Source organism: Salmo trutta, chromosome 1, assembly GCF_901001165.1.
Source record: "Salmo trutta chromosome 1, fSalTru1.1, whole genome shotgun sequence".
NCBI lineage: Eukaryota > Metazoa > Chordata > Actinopteri > Salmoniformes > Salmonidae > Salmo > Salmo trutta.
In genome coordinates this window covers 30735218-30757259 of record NC_042957.1, presented here as the reverse complement: position 1 = coordinate 30757259, position 22042 = coordinate 30735218, and the positions used below count along the sequence as shown (strand labels likewise).

At 44.7% G+C, this 22042-nt stretch overlaps 1 protein-coding gene across 12 annotated transcripts in view; it reads right to left on the bottom strand.

Annotated features, from left to right (window-relative positions):
• The window catches only part of ptprk (protein tyrosine phosphatase receptor type K), a 148697-nt gene that overhangs the window by 27325 nt on the left and 99330 nt on the right, over nt 1-22042 (bottom strand). For all 12 annotated transcript variants that reach the window (XM_029752914.1, XM_029752948.1, XM_029752923.1 and 9 more), the window contains exons 8-12: nt 8009-8311; nt 5812-5921; nt 4400-4601; nt 2312-2417; nt 67-337 (exon numbers count right to left, since the gene is read on the bottom strand). In XM_029752914.1, the coding sequence (XP_029608774.1) occupies nt 67-337; nt 2312-2417; nt 4400-4601; nt 5812-5921; nt 8009-8311 (992 nt within the window). The remainder of the gene's footprint in view (nt 1-66; nt 338-2311; nt 2418-4399; nt 4602-5811; nt 5922-8008; nt 8312-22042) is intronic.

Here is a 22042-nt window from a genome sequence, read left to right as displayed (position 1 = left end):
CCCCAATAACCCAATGAGGTAACATTAGAGAATCCTATTGGCTGATAGAGCGTGGTGTATATTCACCTTCTCCACACTGCTGACGGCCTGGAAGTAGATGTTATAGTTCTTCCTGGGAGCGAGCGGAGGGTTCCAGAAGCCGTGGTATGTCTTGTTGTCGCCCACCGTGAACGGAGAAGGCTCCGGAAGGTTCCCAGGCGGGAGTTCTGCCGCAAAGTAATACGGCGAACCGCCACTGGAGGCGTGGAAGGAGACTGGGACCTGGTAGCAGTCCACGGAGCTGGCCTCCCTGCGTGTGCGATGAGGATTCAGCTCCTCCACTACGATCTGATAAGCACTGCGGAGAGGAACAGGACATCACAGGCAATCAGTCCCCACAAAACAGCACAGGCAAACAAAGTCAGCTAGCCAAACAAAAGCAGGCTAATCTTAAAGCAATCTCTCACTTCACAGAGCACAGAGAGGGCATGCCAAATGAGTTGAACTCCTGGAATTAGCCCTGGCTTGGTAACATCGTACGCCGCAGGCCATGATATCTCTACCTGAGTCCATTTATCTGCACATAGCCTTTAACTAATAACAATCCATTCTCTCAGACTGGGAGGCTGTAGACTAAAGAGAAAGGGTTCATGAAACTCCAGTGGGAGTAAACAGGTCGTGTCTCTCATTAGTATTTCAAAGTCACACCGCTGTGCTTCGTCTCTCCCCCTAAGGGTCTTAACGTGGCAAGACACGCACTAACCACAGTGCCAGGGCAACGTATAAACACAGCGCAGAGCGAGAAGAGGAGGAGCCCCCTCACACACCCATGGAGCTGTAAACCTAGCAGAACCTCCTTCCTTCCACCCTTGGTAATGACTGCCCGAGGGTGCGTCTCTCTCTCCCCCCATCCGCCCTTCCCTCACCATTAGCGCCCAGCGGCATGACAGCCTTCGCCACCTCCCTGACCTTCCATAGCTCCTATTTTAGCTCAAAGCGCCGCAGATCTAAAATGCAAGTGACACTCCATAATGCCGGGCGCAGATGGACACAAAATCTGCCCCCTTCCACCGAAATAGAGTGAGTGCTCTGGCTCGTTTCCTCTTCCTTGTATTGCTTGTCAAACTGTTACAAATTACCTGAGCAGATGGCCTGAGGCTCATTATAGCTCAATCCCTAATACACACCTTAACCAACCCTCTCTAAATTACTGCTGCACAGAGTTGCTGCGTGATTAGCCAATCAGCTTTCATCAGAGCTTGGCCAGTTTTACGGTGCACATCCAAAACTGGTCAAATTAAACTACCCTTTTGATAATGCACTCAGGCCACAATCTGTCCAATTCCGAACCACTGTCCATTTTAAAAACACACGTCTTTGTTTCGTTGGTACTCCTAAATCCTTTAAAGGCCCATGCCTTTACTACGTCATCCGTTTCGTGTGACACGTTACGTCCTGAAAAATGCCATGTTTTAAATCATTTTTTTAGCTTTTCGTATGATATGTTACGAATCCATTTCGTACAATATGTTACGAATTTGTTGCGCTTAAGATCCTGTAATGTATCTTTAATTGTTACACAGAAATGATTTGATATTGAGATAAAAACGGCTGCATTGGACCTTTAAGCTGGTAAAAACACAACATAATCCTAGTGGCAGTGTATTTCCCAATCCTAATACCCACCCTCCATTGCATATTTGGTATCTGATTATGAGATTAATCTTTATGATATTTGTAACAATACTCTACACAACATCTGTATCCCAGACAAAAAAACAGCCACATTTAGAGGGGGTGTGACATATTAGCAACAACTGCCACATCTACTGAGTGAGTGCCTGTGAGGAAGAAATGTGGTCAGCTGGTTTTGTATTCAGGGCTGTTGTCCTTCCCCTCTCCATCTGCGGCCCCTCCAATTTCACAATCGAAGCCCAAGCCTGGCCGCATAATAGCTGATTTACTGAATCTAAGAGCAAAGAGTTATCTTCAAATTCCCTTTATGACAAGTACCTTCAAACTCCATATCCCTGCCGATTGTGATAGGGGAGGGGAAATGAAAAGGCACAGGCCAACAATGGCCAAATCAAATAGAGATCGGGCAGGGCCATGGACCTGAATATCTAAATTCCCTGCAGAGTCTCTGCAAACGTTACCCAGCACTGCTCTCTCTATTTGTGGGCTGTGCTGCATTTAAGGGACAGGGAGGGACAGGGAACAACACGACACAAACGTCCTGACAGAGAGGTCAGGCAAACGGATGGAGGAGCTTCATTAAAAGGATTGGATGGAACCTTTGGACTAGAACAAAGCCAGGCATTAGTTCTCCTACCTGATAGGGGCACCTTTGGCCTGAGCTGGCTTCAGTAGGACCGTGATGGTGGTGGCCGTCTCATTCAGAAATGCCTCGGATCCATCATACTCCTCCAGAGTTGGGGCTATGGGGGGGGGGGGGGGGAGACAAGAATGAAATGCAAAATCACAGACGGAGGAAAATTGCAAGAGTGGGGGTTATTGACGTCAATGGGGTGTACTATGTTGAAGTCTTGGGAAAAGCATGCTCCATCAAGACACATTATGTTTCATTTTGAACTTGGCTGAACTTTATTATAGTACTGCAATGTGCATAGTAAACAGCCCCTCTCCTGCTTGGAACATGTTTTCTAATGCATTTCTGAGAATTGCAACCCTAACAGTTTAGCCAAAAAGCGGGAAATGATGTTTCCTGTGTGATTACAACTAAATTGTGTACATTACATCTCTTAAAGATTGAACTAGGTGTTTAGTGCAAAAAGCACAAGGCCTCTCTCATTTAAGAAAGGCTACTGGCCTTATTTGCCAATATATCAAGAAGCTTTTAGCCTCCATTCACCTGCTTAATTTGATTGCTTTAAATGCTGGCTGCGGTTCGCATTATTATCTAATGAGGTCCTAGGCTGTCACTTCAACAGATTTCAAATACATCCCTGTCTAGTGCACGTTGAGTGCTGCCAAGATTAGAGTTGGGAAAATAGTGTGCTGAAGAAAATGACTCAGGTATGGAGAATGACAACAGGTATGGAGAATCCATATACTCCATTACGCAACCGAGTCTGATACAGTAACCATTACTGACAGATATCTCAGCGCTGTGCTTAGTATTACGGGAGAAATTGCTCTGAAAATCAAAACCCATAACCCAACCACATTATGCATTAAAATGCACGATGTTCACCCCATTTTGGTTACTTTGCTTCCTAGATGCTACTTGCAGCTGAAGTGCTACCAGACCCTTATTAACGTAACAACAACAGGCAGGAGTGTCTTACGATAACAATTACACTATGCACCAATTTAACACAGCTATGATAGCTACTTATTATATACAATAAACAATATTTCCTCTGGTACCACTCCTTGTAGTCTAGCAGCTGCAACACCCCTGCCATTGTATATGTAATCTACCATACTAGGGAGGATCCTGTTGGCCAGGTTTCCCTTGTAAAAGAGGTCTTCTGACCTCAATGGGACTTCCTGGATAATTAAAGGTTAAAGGTCCAATGGAGCGGTCTCAATATGAAATAATTTTTGGGTAACAATTAAGTGTACCTTACTGTGATTATTTTTGACCATTTGGATTGAAAACAGACAAAAATTGCTTTTTAGCAAAGAGCAATTTGTCAAGCAAGAATTTTGCTAGGACTGTCTCAGTGGGGAGGGGAGAACTGAAAACTAGCAGTTATTGGCAGAGAGGTTTGGAACTCTCTTATTAGTCTATTAACTCATTTACCACCAGGCCACCAGGCAGGCCAAAACTCCATCCTACCAAAACAGGCTGAAATTTCAGGGGGCATTTTCAAACAGCTCTTACACTAAATGGGCATTATCATCATTTTCAAAATTTCACAGTATTATTCCAACCTCAGTGTGGAAATATATACTGAGTGTACAAAACATTAAGAACCATGACATAGACTGACCAGGTGAATCCAGGTGAAAGCTATGACACCTTATTGATGTCACCACTTCAAATCAGTGTAGATGAAGGGGGGAAGACATGTTAAAGAAGGATTTTTAAGCCTTGAGATAATTGAGACAGAGGGCGAATGGGCAAGACAAAAGATTTAAGTGCCATTGAACAGGGTATGGTAGTAGGTGCCAGGCTCACCAGTTTGTGCCAAGAACAGCAACGCTGCTGGTTTTTCATGCTTAATTGTTTCTGTAACTGTGTGTATCAAGAATGGTCCACCACCGAAAGGACATCCAGTCAACTTGACACAACTGTGGAGCCAACTTGACACAACTGTGGGAAGCATTGGAGTCAACATGGGCCAGCATCCCTGTGGAACGCATTCGACACCTTGCAGAGTCCATGACCCCGAAGAATTGAGGCTGTTCCGAAGGAAAAAGGGCGGGGGGGGGGGGGGGGGGATAAATGTACCAGAGATGTTGGTGGTGATGTTGAGTGTGGTTGGGGGCCCGAAGCCCTTGACGGTGCTGGCTCGTATGATGAACTGGTAGGTGGTGCCAGGGTGGAGCTGGTTGAAGACGTGGTGAGAAGTGTTCCAGGGCAGAGACACGATCAGAGGAGGCCGCAGTAACGGCACCGAGGGGTCAAAGGACCGAATACCACTGTAGCTAATCTGTCAGGGGAGGGAGAGGTGAGGGAAATACAATATTTACCTAATGAGCTGTCAAGAAGTGTTCAAGCAAATGGGAATGAGTTTTCTGTTACATTTTGCTGTGATGGAAACTTTTTTATCCGTCTTACTGGAATGTAACTGGAATGCATATACATAGCAAAGTACAGAGCAAAGTTTAAAAAATGAATTGTGTTTACAACATGCATACTAAGACTTGTGGTGCATATGAACACATATGGAGACAATCTCATAAACCTGAACTAAAATGTGTGATAAAGAATTTGAGCATGTTACATTCCCATGTCATTATGTAGTAAGTGTCATGTGACTTCCCATGTCATTATGTAGTAAGTGTCATGTGACTTCCCATGTCATTATGTAGTAAGTGTCATGTGACTTCCCATGTCATTATGTAGTAAGTGTCATGTGACTTCCCATGTCATTATGTAGTAAGTGTCATGTGACTTCCCATGTCATTATGTAGTAAGTGTCATGTGACTTCCCATGGCATTATGTAGTAAGTGTCATGTTACATTCCCATGTCATTATGTAGTAAGTGTCATGTTACATTCCCATGTCATTATGTAGTAAGTGTCATGTTACATTCCCATGGATTATGTGGGCCAGTGTTCTCATAATCTCACAGCGTGATGACATTTGAGAATGAGGAAATGCTTCTTCCATACACCCCATTGCACACAAGCTATGAATCACTGTAGGTTGTTGTTTTTACCTTAAAGAATACAATACAGATCATTATGGATCAGAACACCTTCTTTTCATACTGTATCTAAGCAGTACTCAAAAAGGTATTTTTCAACAGTAACATATAATGAGTTCCCCTTCGAACCCATAGTCCACTGATTGAGTTACAGTATTTGCACCATAGTCCTGTATGAAAAAGGAGCAGGATGTTTCCAGAGGGACAGTAAAGGTTCATAAAACCTGTGAAACATAGTTTAGATATACAAACCACATGTGGATCCTGGACAGACCTGTCTACCCCCCCCCCCCACTCTCTCCCTCACTTCCCCACCTCTCTCCATACCCCACCTCTCCCTCCCCTCTCCTCCCCCCACCTCTCCCCTCCCTCCCCCACCTCTCTCCCTCCCTCCCTTCCCCACCCCACCCCGTCCCTCCCTTCGCCACCCCCACCTCTCTCCATACCCCCACCTCTCCTCTCCTCCTTCTGACCATAATGCTTCATTACCTCATACTGGGTGATGATCCCATTGGGCTCCAGTGGTTCCTTCCAGTAGAGGAAGATCCGATCCTCAAACGGTGTGGCTTTCATGGACTGGCTGGGAACGGGGCCAGGCACTGCATTAGGATAGAAGACAGGAGGAGTGAGTCCTAGTGCAATCAAAGGAAGGCCACTGTGCTGTAATGAATCCTATTCTCACAGAGAGAGCCACTCCTGAGCCTCTGCGCCTGTAACAAGACCACTGATTGGTTTTACTTACCGTAAAGCAACATGTTGAAAATGGCACAATAATGTAGAGCTCTGTGCTAGCACTGAATGGCAGACAGTCGAATCCCTGGTGGTTTTTTTTATTGAATTTTGATAATGTATTTACATGAGATGAGATCAAGGTGCAATGTCTTTTCAAGAACATCCTCTCTCCCTGTCTGCATGTTTTATGATCAAATTAGTCTCCTTTAATTTGCGGGCTTTATCCCTTTCACAATTAGAGTACATCCATCAGCAAGAAAAACCAGCATGCCAGACCACTGTGACATGAGTACTGATCAGTGGAAAACTAAATGTATTGAGTAGAATCTCCAATCCAAAACGTTAATGTATTGGAACTCTCTACGAAGATACTTCCTAGTGTTTTGTCTAACATTTTAGCAGTACAATAGCTGAGATAGCAGGGCCGTCAATGGGTAACAGTAGTAGCCTAATATTCTGAGGACCTTCGTAATACATCCTGGATTGGTAAACACTACTGACTGACAGCCTCATCACTACTGATGAAACCTGGCAGTCCCATGGGTCTCTATGGCTGCCACAGGACTGGTCTGCCATGGGGCTGTGTCTGCCTGCATGCCTGTCTCCCTGGGCTGTGTTCTAGTCTAGTCAGGCTGGGTCGGGGATGTCCAAAGCCCTCTCCTTCACAGCAGACAGACAGAGAGCAGTAGCGTGACCAGGTCACATGGCTGGGTGCTTGTCAGGCCTGTCTGTCTGAAGAGAGGAGCAGGGCCCGGGGCGGCGCGCACGTGCGTGTCTGCTGTCTCCAGATCAGTGTTAGAGGAACTGTTTACGTGGGCCTCTCTTCTCCTCTCCTCGCCCCCAAGTCAGACAAACTTAAATTTATCAAATCTACTGGATGGATGTCACTGAGACATCAGCTTTTTACACACAAAAAACAAAATGCATGCATTCCTTTTTCCTGACTGATGCTACTGAAAATGGGCTTGGTTTGACATGTTAAAAACAATCAGACAGATTTCTCTTCTGCTGCTGGAATATTATTGAAAAGTCATACACCCCAATCTATTAAAAAACCAAACAAATTGTAGAAATAGGTAATAACATGTTTTTATTTATTTATAATTTTTTATTTACCCTTTATTTAACTAAGCAAGTCAGTTAAGAACAAATTCTTATTTACAATGACGGCCTAACCCGGCCAAACCCAGACAACGCTGGGCCAATTGTGCGCCACCCTATGGGACTCCCAATCACGGACGGATGTGATACAGCCCGGATTTGAACCAGGGACTGTAGTGACGCCTCTTGCATAGAGATGCAGTGCCTTAGACTGCTGTGCCACTCGGGAGCCTAGCAGGACTGGAATATAACCCCAAAAACAAATCTCTAGCTACATGCAGAATCAGGGAAAAGTTAAAATAAGTTCAGGTGGAACAATTACAGAGGGCTCAGTCATTTCTCTAACATTATCTCCTGGGCTTGTGCGAACGTGAAGTGAGATTTAAACAGGTCCTCTTCAAGGGACAACATGTCTGCCGGTAGCCACAGGATAGAGATGGTCACCTGGCTGCATGATTATAATGCTGAAGCGTTTAATGTGAGTTACAAATTCCAGGGTGCCACCAGTGCTGTTATCTCAGCCCTTGGTTAGCTATCCAGCTAGTGTCTATTCAGAGAGCACCAGTGAGAAAACGTGCCCTGCTTTGAAATGAGTAACTCAGCCCAGATGTAGGAATCACAGGGGGGCAGCAAAGAGCATGAGTCAATCTCAACTGGTTACAAACAGAGCGAGATACATCTATCTTTTCAAAATAAATGAGAATTATAGAGATAGAAAAACACGCACAATGTATGTGGGTGAGCTTGATTCGTTAACATTGACGAATAGGTGTAAATTCTACATCTGAAATCTGAGCATTAAAAAAAGCCTCCCTGTTTCCTGACAACTATCCGTTATGTAGAGTGCACATACCATCTTCATCTGTCTGGATGATGGTCTCGTCGCTCTCCTTGCGTCCCTCGGGGTTGGTGAGGATCATCTTGAGGCTGACGTTGGTGTTGGGGGGCAGGTTGCCCACCACGTGGCGTGGGGCCTTGGGGTCCATGTCCAGGCAGTCGGCCTTGGTCTGATTGTTGGCGTTGTAGTAATGGTAGCAGATGGTGACGTTGAAGGTGTGGCAGCGGGTGATGTTGTAGCCCAGAGACTCCCAGTCCACAGCGATGAACCTAGCCTGGGTCTCTGCAATCTTCAGCTTCTTCGGGGTCCGCATCGGCTCTGGAGGAGAGAAAGAACCCATGACTACAATTATGGCCAACATAAAATCACTAGAGAGACCCGTTTGTGTACAGTGTCATCTGATTTGGGGACAACATATACTGCCACTAACATGTCTGTCACAGAAAAATGTGCACGGTTAGCCAGTATTAACACATCAGTTCCACATGGATGCTCTGTGAAAGCGAGGTGTTGATGATGGTGCATGACAATTGTCCTTCAGCAGCACAGCGGCCAGTCTACACAGAGCTCCACTTTTCTTTTCGTCATCCCCGGATCAGAACATATCCACAGACAAATAATGAGGCCGTTATGAGGATTAAATGTCCATGTGAGAGAAAAGGGAGGGGGGAAGCTAATGAGCAACGTAAACTGTGTGGATTGTGTTGAGCTGATGCTAGTGACCAGGAGGACACTCACACAGCCTCTTAAGGGTTTCTGAATTAGCCAATATATCACCCTGGGAGAAAGTCAATATAATCCAGCCCGCAATCCATCAAGCAATCGCGCCATGCTGGATACTAATGACTCTAATAGTCCAATTTACCTGCGCGATTAAGGCAATGATGCAAGTAGCACCTTTGTCTCACCGTGACTGTTTGCATTGTGGAGATGCAGCCAACACTGCAGCAACCAGCAAGGGCAGGACTTTAATAGTAGAATGACTTTAAACACTTATAACGCTGTATTTGTGTCTACTGTGCTGATCTCCTCATTTGGTTTGGACTTTCTGTACATTCATATTTGGATTATCACTAAAGAGTATTAATTACGTTAAGCTTTATATTCAAAACACTACGCATTTCCTGTCCGTGCATAAACACGAGTTAGGGGCCAGCTTTGAGGGTTAAGGGGCTTTCAATTTGTCCTTTATTGATGTGTTCCAGACACCGGCCTAGTCGTGGCTAAAGTGCATGACCTGACATGTAGAGGTGGTGGGGGTTCAGTCTCAGCTAAGTCTTCCACCGCAGTGAGCCCTGGTGCCCCTTCCCACTCTGCAACACTCATTATTTGAGTAATGGGGTAAGGATTCTACCATGGCCGGCCTGGGGGGGGGTTGTACGTGTGCACCGTGCAGGCTCTTGGCGTGGCAGGCCATCCTCACACAAAAGCCTCTCTCTCTCTCTCAAATGTCCTCTGTGGAAACAGACCTGCCCTTATTCTGTGCAGTCTCATCTCTATGACCACTGCTCTGAGCCACCGAAGGAAAGATTGAAAAAAAGGTTTGACGTTCTATCTATATGCATGTTAATAACATAACAAAGGAGAAAGGTGAACCCGTGGTGCTAAATCACAGATTGTCCATTTTTAAAGGCTGGGCCCTCAGCCGGGTGTAATCACCTGCTCTTTGACGAGCTTCGCCCAGGAGAGTCCTTCCTTTATAGCCTAATTAAAATGAAAAGCTCTGAATAAAGACTGGGGACTTGTTAACATGAATCTTAGATCGACTGTTGGCTCTGGGGGTTATTATAAATAAAGCTCTCTACAACTTCATACACTGTTAGAGAGATAGCGGGCCATCTCCAACATTCATCTACACCACTTGTCATTATTCGCACTCATTTGTTTGAGCCATTTATATTGATGTGGCGTATTGTCTCAAATCAATGGCATGGATGTTGGAGCTAACTTGGGAAAAACATGTCAATAGATACCAAAATGTAATTAAATCCCTCTTTTCCTCAGCGAAGAGTGGGGGGGAACAAATGTTCACACTCCTCTACCACCGTTACCCGCTGCCCTGCGATGTTTCATTTGAAGTGGCGCCACCGGTGATGAAAAAACGTTTGTCGTGACTTATTCAGTGGCCAGTGTTCCTGAGGGTGAGCAGTGCTCAGAGGGGAATTGGTCCAGGAGTGACCACAGGTTGTCTGTGATAGAGCGGAAGCCGTCGGGAGCAACCTGTTGACCTCCTCTCTCTTCTCTTCGCAGTACAAGCATTTAATAAATACCCAGAGAAACGGGAAACTAAAATTCAATTTCTCCCCTTTTTTTTTTGGGCTTCCTGAGCCGGCGACATGATAGTTCAATACGAGACCACTTCTGTGTAGAGCCAATGTACACTTATTCAGAGATAATTGTGTAAATAAAAGCAAGGGAGAGAAAAGAACGACGGGGAAAAAAGAATACGAGGGTAGAGAGACACATCTCCCATAGGTCCGTTTTACCTATAACGAGTCATTATCTGGTTGTCACTCACGGGGAAACGCACACAAAATTCAGTTGAGCCAGTGACAGCATGCAATTTCTGCACATTTTCACATGACACATTTATTTTTTCCTTAAATCTCGACAGGTTCTGTGGAGGCACATCATAAATGAATGGAACGAATAAGTCAGTGCATTTTTTCCCCCCACGTAATAATACTCTTTCTAAGTTTGGTCAAGGGCAAAATCATTTCAAAAGCTGATTTTCCTGACAATAGAGAGAGAGGTCAACAGTGACAAATAGCGAGAGAAAGAGCGAGAGAAGGCCATTCTAACAGAAGAATCGGAGAATTCAGTCATAATGACATGTTATGATCAGGGACACGTTTCATCTGCCAAGTGGGCACACGAAAAAGCCAGGGTAAAACTATTCCCATAAACTTTACCACACTTTATCCACTCCAGGATATGTGCACGACGTGAACTCAGTAACGACCAAATGATTTAGGATCAGCCTGAAATGGGCCTTGACTGGGAGATAGAGGCAAAGCCAAAGCTATACATTATCAACCTATTAGTAAGTGCCCAACCCACACGATGACCCGAAATTCAGCTATTCAGTTTGGGGGTGAAAAGATAAAAGAGCAGAAAAAAATAAATTAAAGTACCAGGGAAGAATAGAGTCGGATAAATTCCTGACATCCTCCATCATTTAAATGTCAACCAGGCAATAATAAGTTGGGGGTAGAAATTAATTGCTTATGACTTCCAATGCCCCATCAACTTTTACCACATGCGTACACACAAAGAAGCAATAACATTTGCATAGCAGACAATTACCTGTCCCCCTCTCTCTCTTGCCCCCCCATCCCCTCTTCTTTATTCTGTGTATTCTATCACCCAGGGCCATGATTAACAACGCGTGTACCCTTCAGAGCTGATCAATAGCCATGAAGTCCTGCATTAACTTTACAGATTAGGCAAGCCCCCTATAATAAATTCCATCGATTCCGGCAGCCTCAGATGCTAAAATCCCAGAGTATTTTTCAAGCCTTAAATTAAAAGGAGATATACGGTCCTGGGAGAGGCAAGGTGCCAGAGCGATTAGGAAAGTGTGCCCACTTTCCTAACTCCCCTTTTTCAGGATGGATGCAGGCTGCAGCCGGGTGGCTCACCATACTAAACAGGACAGGGCCCTCCTTTGGCCCCGCAATTCAAACACACATTTCCCCTCTGACCCTCCTTGCACTAGGCTTCCTTTATCTACAGTGCAGTGGGTGGGTGAGGAGGGGTGAGGGAAAGAGGGGTGGGGGGGGAGGGTCTGGAACGTGGCCATTTGGGATGAGGACACCGTGGCGTCGTCCCTGGATCTTTAATCAACCATTGATGTCGAAAACAAAACCCATTGTTCGTACCGCCCGCTCTTCGTGGCGAGCGACAATGTACTCTTTGTCTCCACGGCATTCAGCTGAGAGAAAAAGTAACATTTGCATATATGGAGGTAAATATTTCTCTACAGAGTGCTTACATGATTCAAAGGCATGTCTGAAGCACCTGATTAAGTGCACAAGCAATCAATCCTAATCAAATAAGCAGTCACCAGACTCCTTAATGGCAAAGAAACCACATTGAATATCCTGTATTGATTTCAGATCTTCCCTCCTTATTTTGCAGCTTGATTCCATTATTTGTTTGCTAATCCGATTAGCAAGGCCCATGATTGCATTATAAGAGAGTTTAAGAATATGTCACCCGTTGGGCTAAATGACCATGAGGATGCGTCATGGCATCGCTGACGTGCTGCTGGTCCAAACAAATTACACACAGGGGGCTGGGAATGTGACAGGACGGTCACTGTCCTTCCTGCTGGATGGCAATCAGCGACGCTGCCAACCAGGCTCCACGGATCATGATTGATGTTGATTGGATGGAAAGGCCTGAAGTAATACACTAATGTTCGCTAGCTTGGCATAGCCGGACTGTGAGAGAATTTAAGACACTTTATATTGTTGCTATGTGCATTTCTGCATGTAGTTGGTGTATACACTTCCAAGAAAGGTGATGAGTACTGTCAATCAAATCTCTAATTGTCGCACTACAGACACCAGGTGCAGGGAGAAAAAGCCCTTTTAAATTATCGGATGCAAATTTATTTGAGTTGTTCAAAAATGCAAATATTGTTGTCAGTCTAGGAATGCACACCAAAGACGCTTCGCCTCCACGTGGATCCCACAACAGGTGCTGTCATTGTCGCACAGGAAAACAAAGCACCATTTCTCCTGTTTGTGGGCAGAACAGGGGGATTAGATCTTTAATTGCACCAGGAGTCTCCTGTTTGCTCACAGATTGCTTCTTCTCTGCTTCCCAACTTCTTAACGTCAATCACAGTCGCCCGGTCTTCCACACTGCTCCACCACTATCTCTCCCAGGCTCCACCGGCTTTCAAATGAAATCGACAGCTAAACCTTTTGGAGCAGAACAGCTCCTTTATCTCCTAGAATGGCAATAATGTGAGCCAGGAAGACGGCTGCGGCTTGCACGGAGTTGCTCTGCGACATGTCTTGTCTGTCACTCTTTTATCATGACAAGAAAGGAAAAAAAGTTAATGAAACACCCCAAAAAGAATGTAATTGAGGATTAGGCAGACAAATTGTAGCTTGTGTAAATCAAATGGAGTTGCTAAACTTTGTAGACGGTTCTGCTCTTTGACCACCCTGGCAGAGACAGGGATCACGGATGACCAGGCATAATGGGTGTTTTCCAGAAATGGTGTGATTTGATGGTGATGGTGACAGCATATGGGGATAGGGTCACTGTGGGAAGGGGAAACAGCACAACAGGGTCTGGAGAAAACACACTTCAATTCCCCATAGGCCTTGCTGCCTGAGCTTGGATGGTCAACAACAGGCCACTGTGACAAGCAGTGGGCCGTCAAGAATTGCACGAAGGACAGTATTTGTATTCCGACCTGACCCGCAAAAAAAGCCTGCGTAGGATAAAGGGGCCCATTTCGAAGGACACATAAGATTGCAATAGAGATTTTATACAGAATAAGACCTTCAGACTACACAAGCTATATGATTCCATAGTCAAGCAGGCTGACGCACTCTCCCCGCCGTCACATGTGCAGCTATCGCCCCTTCTCAAGGAGACATGGGAGAACAAAGCCTAAGGTCGGCCAGCAGAGGAACAGAGCATTTGCAAGGAGACTTCCTCAACAAAGCAATCTGAGAGTCACTGTAATTATGTTCACCCTATTGTGGTTGATCTTTTGCGCCTCCATTGTGATTTGTTTTCTATCTCTCAGACTGCAGACGCCTAGCAGAGTGTTTTCCACTTCTTAAACCTGAGAGACGTTTTAAAAGGAACCCGCAGCCATTTAGTTTAAAATGAAGATCTGACAGCCACCGTCAGGGACACACTATGTCTCTGGCCAGTCGGGAGGACAGCGAGACGTTTCTATATGAATAAAACCCAGTGGAAACGCTCCATTACTAGTCTGTCCATCTCTCTGCTCTTGTGAGTCAATACAAAACAAGTGGGGTGAGTAATAGGAGGCATTTCACCTAATTGATTAGAATTGTCAGGTCAGAAAGCTAAATGCAATTTTGAAGTGGCGCTCGCCACTTGTCGGTGCAGCAGTTTCTTCACTCGTGGCGAGAGAGAGAGAGAGAGAGAGAGAGAGAGAGAGAGAGAGGTCTTATTGAGGAGCACTCCCTCACCCTCGCTTTCTCTCCCTCTTTATGGTCTTCTTGACATAACTGTGATAAGTGGAGGGATTGAAAATGGATGGCTAGTGGTGAAATCAACTTGGGGCTAAGCTGGCCTTTGGAATAGAGGTATTAATAAGGGTGGCTGTTTTCTTCATTTACCTCTCCATTAGCCTGGGAACCATTCGGGTGCTCTCTGGGGGTGACCCAATTGATGTAGACCTTCCAGTGACGAGGCGGCTGCGAAATCAACAACCAGCTGCCCACACATTTCCCATTATTCCATTTCCCATCGAACCACCGCAAAACATCCACTCCACAATAAAGCTTGGCCAACATAGCTTTCCTACCACACATCACTTACATGGTTATGGGGAGAATGTAAATCCAATATCATTTATTTTTAATTGTGTTTTTAGCTGCTCATGTAGCTCCCTATGGACCAGTGAATGTTGAGGCGAACACTGGGATGCACTAGACGCTAGGGATTTCTAATGTGCTTTGCTCCATTAACCTCTGCTGGCTAAGACATTGTATCTAGCTAATGGTGTGTACATTACTTAACGGATAGAAATATACAGACCCCCAAAAAACATCAATATCAACCGGGGAGAGGAGAGGGGGAAACACTGCAAACTCTTTAGAGGATGCAGGTTTATCACACTTTTCTCACTGGCTGAAGAACGAACATTTAAAAGAGATAGCGGTAGCTTGCCACGCAGAGCCAGTGTGTGTGTGTGTGTGTGTGTGTGTGTGTGTGTGTGTGTGTGTGTGTGTGTGTGTGTGTGTGTGTGTGTGTGTGTGTGTGTGTGTGTGTTTATGCATGTACAGTGCCTTCAGAAACTATTCATAGCCCCTGACTTATTCCACATTTGGTTGTTTTACAGCCTGAATTCAAAATGGATTAAATACATTTTTCAAAAATCACACCCATCTACTACACACAATACCCCATAATGGACAAAGTGAAAACATGTTTTTAGACATTTTTGCAGATGTATTGAAAATGAAATACAGAAATCTCTCATTTACATAAGTATTCACACCCCTAGAATCACCGATTACAGCTGTGAGTCTTTCTGGGTAAGTCTCTAAGAGCTTTACACGCCTGGATTGTACAATATTATTCTTTAAAACATTATTCAAGTACTGTGAAGTTGGTGTTGATCATTGCTAGAAAGCCATTTTCAAGTCTTGCTATAGATTTTCAAGCTGATTTAAGTCAAAACTGTAAAAAGGACACTCAGAAGCATTCAATGCCGTCTTGGTAAGCAACTCCAGTGTATATTTGGCCTTGTGTTTTAGGTTATTGTCCTGCTGAAAGGTGAATTTGTCTCCCAGTGTCTGTCGGAAAGCAGACTGAACCAGGTTTTCCTCTAGGATTTTGCCTGTGCTCACCGCTATTCTGTTTCTTTTTATCGTAAAAAAACTCCCTAGTCCTTGCCGATGACAAGAATACTCATAACATGATGTAGCCACCATGCCAGTAAATATGAAGATTGGTACTAAGTGATGTGTTATGTTGGATTTGCCCCCAAAGATAATACTTTGTATTCAGGACATGCTCAAAGGAATATTCAGTGTCTTTTTTTTCTTTTACCCATCTACCAATAGGTGCCATTCTTTGCGAGGCATTGGAAAACCTCCCTGGTCTTTGTCGTTGAATCTGTGTTTGAAATTCACTGCTCGACTGAGGGACTTTACAGATAATTTTATGTGTGCGGTACAGAGACGAGGTAGTCATTCAAAAATCATGTTAAACACTATTATTGCACACAGTGAGTCCATACAACTTACTTTGTGATTTGGTCTTGCCATAACAAAGGGACTGAATACTTATTGACTGAAGACATTTCAGCTTTTCATATTTAAATATTTATTTTGATTTTTATCTAAAAACATAATTCCACTTTTACATTATGGGGTATTGTGTGTAGGCCAGGGACATTTTAAATGCATTTTAAATTTAGGCTGTAACACAACAAAATGTGGAAAAACTCAAGGGGTGTGAATACTTTCTGAAGGCACTGTATGCCTACGTGTGTATGTTAACCAGTATTGGGGGCAAAGTGTTACAAAGTAACGTGTTCGAGAACAGAGACTACTATTTTGTGATAACGAGTAACCTAAGCGTTACTTTTTACTTTACTTTTACAATATTATTTCATATTTTACTTTGTTGGTGCAAACAAACAACAAAAATCCCTCCCCCTAAGCTACGTTCACCGTGGTTCCTGTTTCTGCACGAATGTTGTAGCGGGTAGCTGGCATGGTAGCTGTTAGCTAGATAGCTAGCGAGATGGCAGAAATAATAGCCTTTATCGTGGAAGTATTCGCATTACTTTGAATTGGTAGAAGAAAAGGACAGATGTTACCTCTCAAATCTTGACTGACGCTACTTGCAGGATTCAAACACAGGACCATTGGGTTCAGGCGAGAGCCCAATTTATTTATTTGGTAAGAAAGTAAACAACGTAGTTAGGTGATCAAGTTAGGCTCAGTTGATAAGAATGGACATTTCTCCAGCTCCATCTTCGCCATAAACATAAATGAAAGGACACTACAATTACACATTGTGATCGTATAATTTTACATAGAATATCTCTGCCCAGTTCGTATCTGTGGGTAAAACAGATTGGCTGCCAATTGTCCATGTTATCTGATGTCTCCTTTTACTGTGACCAGTTGGTTTTATAGATGTTATAACTTATGTGTAAATACAGTAATTCAACAAATCTTTTATTTTGAGTATTGTAAAGGAGATATTGCGTCTGTCATTATTCCTTGAGTTGGTATAGCCCAGAGTTATAGATTAGGCTATGGATGGTAGGCTTATTCAAGCCATTCAAAGATAGTGTGCGCCCTGTACTGGGCATAAGAAGGAATGACGCAAAAGTAATGTAACAAGTTACTTTCCAAAGTAAAAGTTACTTTCCAAAGTATTTTCTTTTTTTTACATTGACATTTTAGTAATTTAGCAGACGCTCTAATCCAGAGCGATTTACAGGAGCAATTACAGTTAAGTGCCTTGCTCAAGATGTTTTACCTACTGGGTTCTGGGATTCAAACCAGCAACCTTTTGGCTACAGGCCCAATGCAAGTTAACCGCTAGGCTAATATCTCACATAGCAAAGACAGTTGTATTCACAAAGCTAGGTATGCTCAGGCTTGAACTCCTCCAAGGTGCTCAGTCTGTCTGTACCTGAGGCTAAATATAAACTCTTGAGTTCTCGTTCCTCCTCAACCTGAAACAACTGTCATCCACTCCGCTTAGTACACAAATACTGCTCCAAGATGTCTGATGTCATAGCAGAGACGCCGTAAACACCTGAAAACCAGTTACAGCTGCCAAATGAGCTTGGCTTCACTGATGAATTCATAATGGGAGCTGCCATCTGTTAATTACCCAACTGAAATTAGTCGATCATTTAGACCCCTCTTTCCCAGACATAATAGGACATTTATTCATTTGCATGAGTTTAAAACACCCTAACACCCTAAAACCCCCTTTTCGCAGTCTCTTTAGAAGTCGGGGTATTGAAACTCAAACCATCATTTACACTTTTGGTTCTTTGCTCTCAAATGTATTTCCTCTTATTTACTCTCTAAAGTGACTAGCGGTGCACTACAGGAAGTTGGAGCAGTTGGAAAATATTTAAACATCTTCACATTACTGCCTGGCATCTCTATCTGAATATATCCATTGAAATATTGACCACAGAAAAAAATATAAATAAATGAAGGCTGAGAGTGTGAACGGGTGTGTGTGCGTGTGGGTGGCTAGGGCCATCTACTTTAAGTGGTGTCTGTCTTCCCGGTAGCCTACTCAGTGTGTGAACTGCTGACAACTTGCAGCTGATTGTTGACACATCAACCAGGATTAAGGGGCAGGGCAATTTGTGACTGTTGTTGTTTTGGTAATCAGTGGCTGTATTGGAGGGGGAGTGGTTTCTCCTCTCCTAGGCAATCAGCAATTAGTACCGGGAGGTGTGCTCTTCACCTCTGCTAGGCAATTAGCAATTAGTGATAGTACTTCAGTCTCCCCTGTTTTCTCAGCGGCAGCTGTAAGCTGTGGTCGTATCAGCGGCGGTCTCGTCGCCAAAACGAACTGCCGAGCTGTTCAATGAAGAAAAGAGAGGAAGGCTCCACACCACTCTCTCACTTGAGTATTTTACCCAGTTATTTTCAGATTCTCATTTTGCTCTTTTGTAGCTTTGTCAACTGTGTGTTTCTTTACTTGTTTGCTTCTCTCCCTGTAGGCCTCTCCCTTCTAATTTAGTGTACCCTCAGCGCACAACCCATGCAGAATTCCTGGTCTATGGCAGCATTCAGAACTGCCGATCTACGATCAAGAATGCAGAGTTAATCCCAGCCTATGCTGCCCTTCAGTCCCTAGAGTTTTTGGCCCTGACGGAGACATGGATCAACCCAGAGAACACTGCTCCCCCAGCTGCGCTCTCTTCATCTGACTACGTTTTCACTCTTAGTCCGAGAGCATCTGGTCATATGGGCACTGGGCTAATAATTTCTCCCTCGCTCACCTGTCCATCTCATTTGAATTCGTCACTTGTCTGCTCAAGGTTAACATTGTTGTCATCTATCACCCACCAGGTGCCCTTAGTCTCTCAATGAGCTTGACGCCTTGATAAGCTAATTTCCTGGAGATGGCTCTTAGCTCATTGCACTGGGCGACTTCAACCTCCTGACGTCTGCCTTTTGATTAATTTATTTTCACCTTTCTTCCCCTACTTACCTCTTTTGACCTCATCCTTTCCCAGTCCACTCCTACTCACAACACAGGCAATACGCTTGACCTCATTACTAGAGACTACTAATCTCACTGCAACCCCCCTCCAGGTCTCTGATCACTATTTTGTTCCCCTTCATCTCTCCTTCAACCCTACCCAGATGGTCATGGCCCTTTGCAATCTTTGCTCTTTCTCTCCCACTACTCTCTATCCTAACATCGCTCCCTTCTGTTAAATCCTTTTCCTTCCTGCCTCTTTGGCCCTACTCTCCTCCCTTTCCGCATCCTATGACTCACACTGTCCCCGGCTGGCTTGGCCCTCCCTTCCTGCTGAGTGACTCACTGCAAACTAACAGAACAGGACTGTTGTGCTGAGAAAAAAATGGAAGCACTATCATCATTTCACTCCCTCTCTTCCTTCTCTTCCTCAGGATCCACTGCTAAAGCCACTTTCTATCACTCCAAATTTCAAGTTTCTGCCCCTAACCCTAGAAAAGTATTTGCCACCTTCTCCTCCTTCCTTAATCCTCCACCCCTATCTCCCTCCCTCTCTGCGGACGACTTTGTCAACCACTTTGAAAAGGTTGACAACATCTGCTCCTCATTCACTCAGCCTTCATCTTTCTCCCCTCTCTCTCCAGATGAAATCCTGCGACTAGTGAGGTCTGGCCGCCCAACAACCTGCCCACTAGACCCCATCCCCTCCTCCCTTCTCTAGACCATCTCTGGAGACCTTCTCCCATTCCTCACTTCCCTTGTCAACTCATCCCTGACCACTGGCTGTGTCCCCTCTGACTTCAAAATAGTCGCTCCCCTGCTCAAGATACCAAAACTCAACTCCTCAGATGTGAAACTACAGACAAGGAATCATTTTCTTTCCAAAAGACTAATCTGATGTCAAACTATAGACCTGTATCCCTTCTTGCTGTTCTTTCCAAAACATTTGAGCGTGCTGTCTCTGACCAACTCTCTCGCTATCGCAGAACGATCTTCTTGACCATAACCAGTCAGGCTTCAAGACGGATCATTCAACCGAGTAGTCTCCTGTGTCAGAGGCTTTCCACACTGCTAAAGTTGACTCTCTTTCCTCTCGTCACATCCTCCTTGATCTATCCGCTGCCTTCGACACCGTGAACCATCAGATCGTCCTCTCTACCCTCTCAGGGCTGGGCATCTCAGGCTCTGCACATCCTTGATTGCATCCTACCTGGCAGACAGCTTCTACCAATTCACATGGAGAGGATCTGTGTCTGCACCATATACTTTGACTACTGGTGTCCCCCAGGGCTTGGTTCTAGGCCCTCTTCTCTCTACACACCAAGTCACTCAGCTCCATATCCTCACATGGTCTCTCATATCATTATTTTTATCCTTCCCCCCTTCTGACACCCAGGTGGTGACACACATCTCTGCATGCCTGGCAGATACTGTATCTTGGCCTACCACCTCAAGCTCAACCTCAACAAGACGGAGCTGCTCTTCCTCCCGGGGAAGGCCTGACCACTCCATCACGGTTGACAACTCCACGGTGTCCCCTTCCCAGAGTGGAAAGCCCCTTGGTGTGACCCTGGACAACACCCTGTCATTCTCTGTAAACATCAAAGCAGTGACTTGCTCCTACAGGTTCATGCTCTACAACATCCATAGAGGTAAACGTTACCTCACACAGGAAGTGGCGCAGGTCCAAATCCAGGCACTTATGGACTACTGCAACTCGCTGTTGCCTAGGCTCCCCGCTTGTGCCATCAAAAGCCTGCAACTTACCCATAACGCTGTAGCTTCCTATGTCACCCTGCTCCTCTGCACGCTCCACTAGCTTCCAGTCGAAGCTCGCATCCACTACAAGACCATGGTACTTAACTACGGAGCAGCAAGAGGAACTGCCCCTCCCTACCTTCAGGATATGCTCAAACCCTACACCCCAACCCAAGTACTCTGTTCTGTTCAGGTCTCTTGGCCCCTGAAACTAGGACAGCAGAGTGCCTTGACCATCTTCCGAAAACATCTGAAACCCAACCACTTCAAATAGTATCTTAAATAATACCACTGCACTAACTGTAAGTTGCTCTGGATAAGAGTCTTGCTAAATGACTAAAATGTAAATGTAACAGAAATCCATGTAATGCTGAGGCATTGAATAGAGTGAATAGCATTGTGCCTTTTTCAATCCAGTCTCTTTTGGATCCCATTCACAGGTTTGGAAGAGCTAACCTGCCCTGCCTGAGTCTGTCAACTTGAAATACCAGATTATGGTAAGCCGTCGCCATCGTCATATGTTTTCTGCAGTTTGGCCTCAAATCTTCCCCTCGTTGACAGGAAGTTCTTAATGGGTTTCCAAGAAACTGAGGGGACAGCCAAAAAACCTTTGGTTTCCACAAATAAACAGCATACAATCACAGTGAGATTATAATGCACCGGATTTAAGGCGGCTTGGGATAAGGGCTGAAACGTAAAGTTCTTTAGGTAACACCTCACCTGCTGTAACTAGCTACTGTGCTATGCTGTTGACTATTTGTGTAAAGGTTGAACTACCGCATCTCGTTTAATGTGCAAATATCAACTAGTTTCTATAATCGATAATGTCCACTGTAAAACAGGCTGGCATTCTCTGAATCACTTGTCAGCCCCTCTGTGTGAAGTCCACCTCGGACATACAGTCAATGACGATTCTAGTCTTCTGTCAGCCATATCCCACTTCGATGGAGAATGTCTGTTTCTGACCTCCACAAGCCTTTCTCCATTCCACTCCTCTGTCCATAAGTCTGTTGACTGACAGTATCGCTGCTGAAATATGGCCCGATGGCTTTTTCTCATAATCAACCACATAGCCTATACTGGGTGTTAAATATCTCACCCTTCACTGACCATTAACTATTTCACCCACAAGATGCTAACATGATGTGTGATCATGGTTTCAGATTTTAGTCTGCATGGTGTATAATTTGTGGACTGCTTTCAAAATAGACGTGTTTATCCCCAACTTGAGAACTAGAGGAGACTAATAATTTTGTTGCCGCGCTGAGTGGTCACAATAGTTCCTTTTCCTGCAATCAACCAATTTGCCATCCATTTCCTGTGTCAGTCATTTCCAGCCCGGGCTTGCCACCATTCAGACTAACCTCCCAG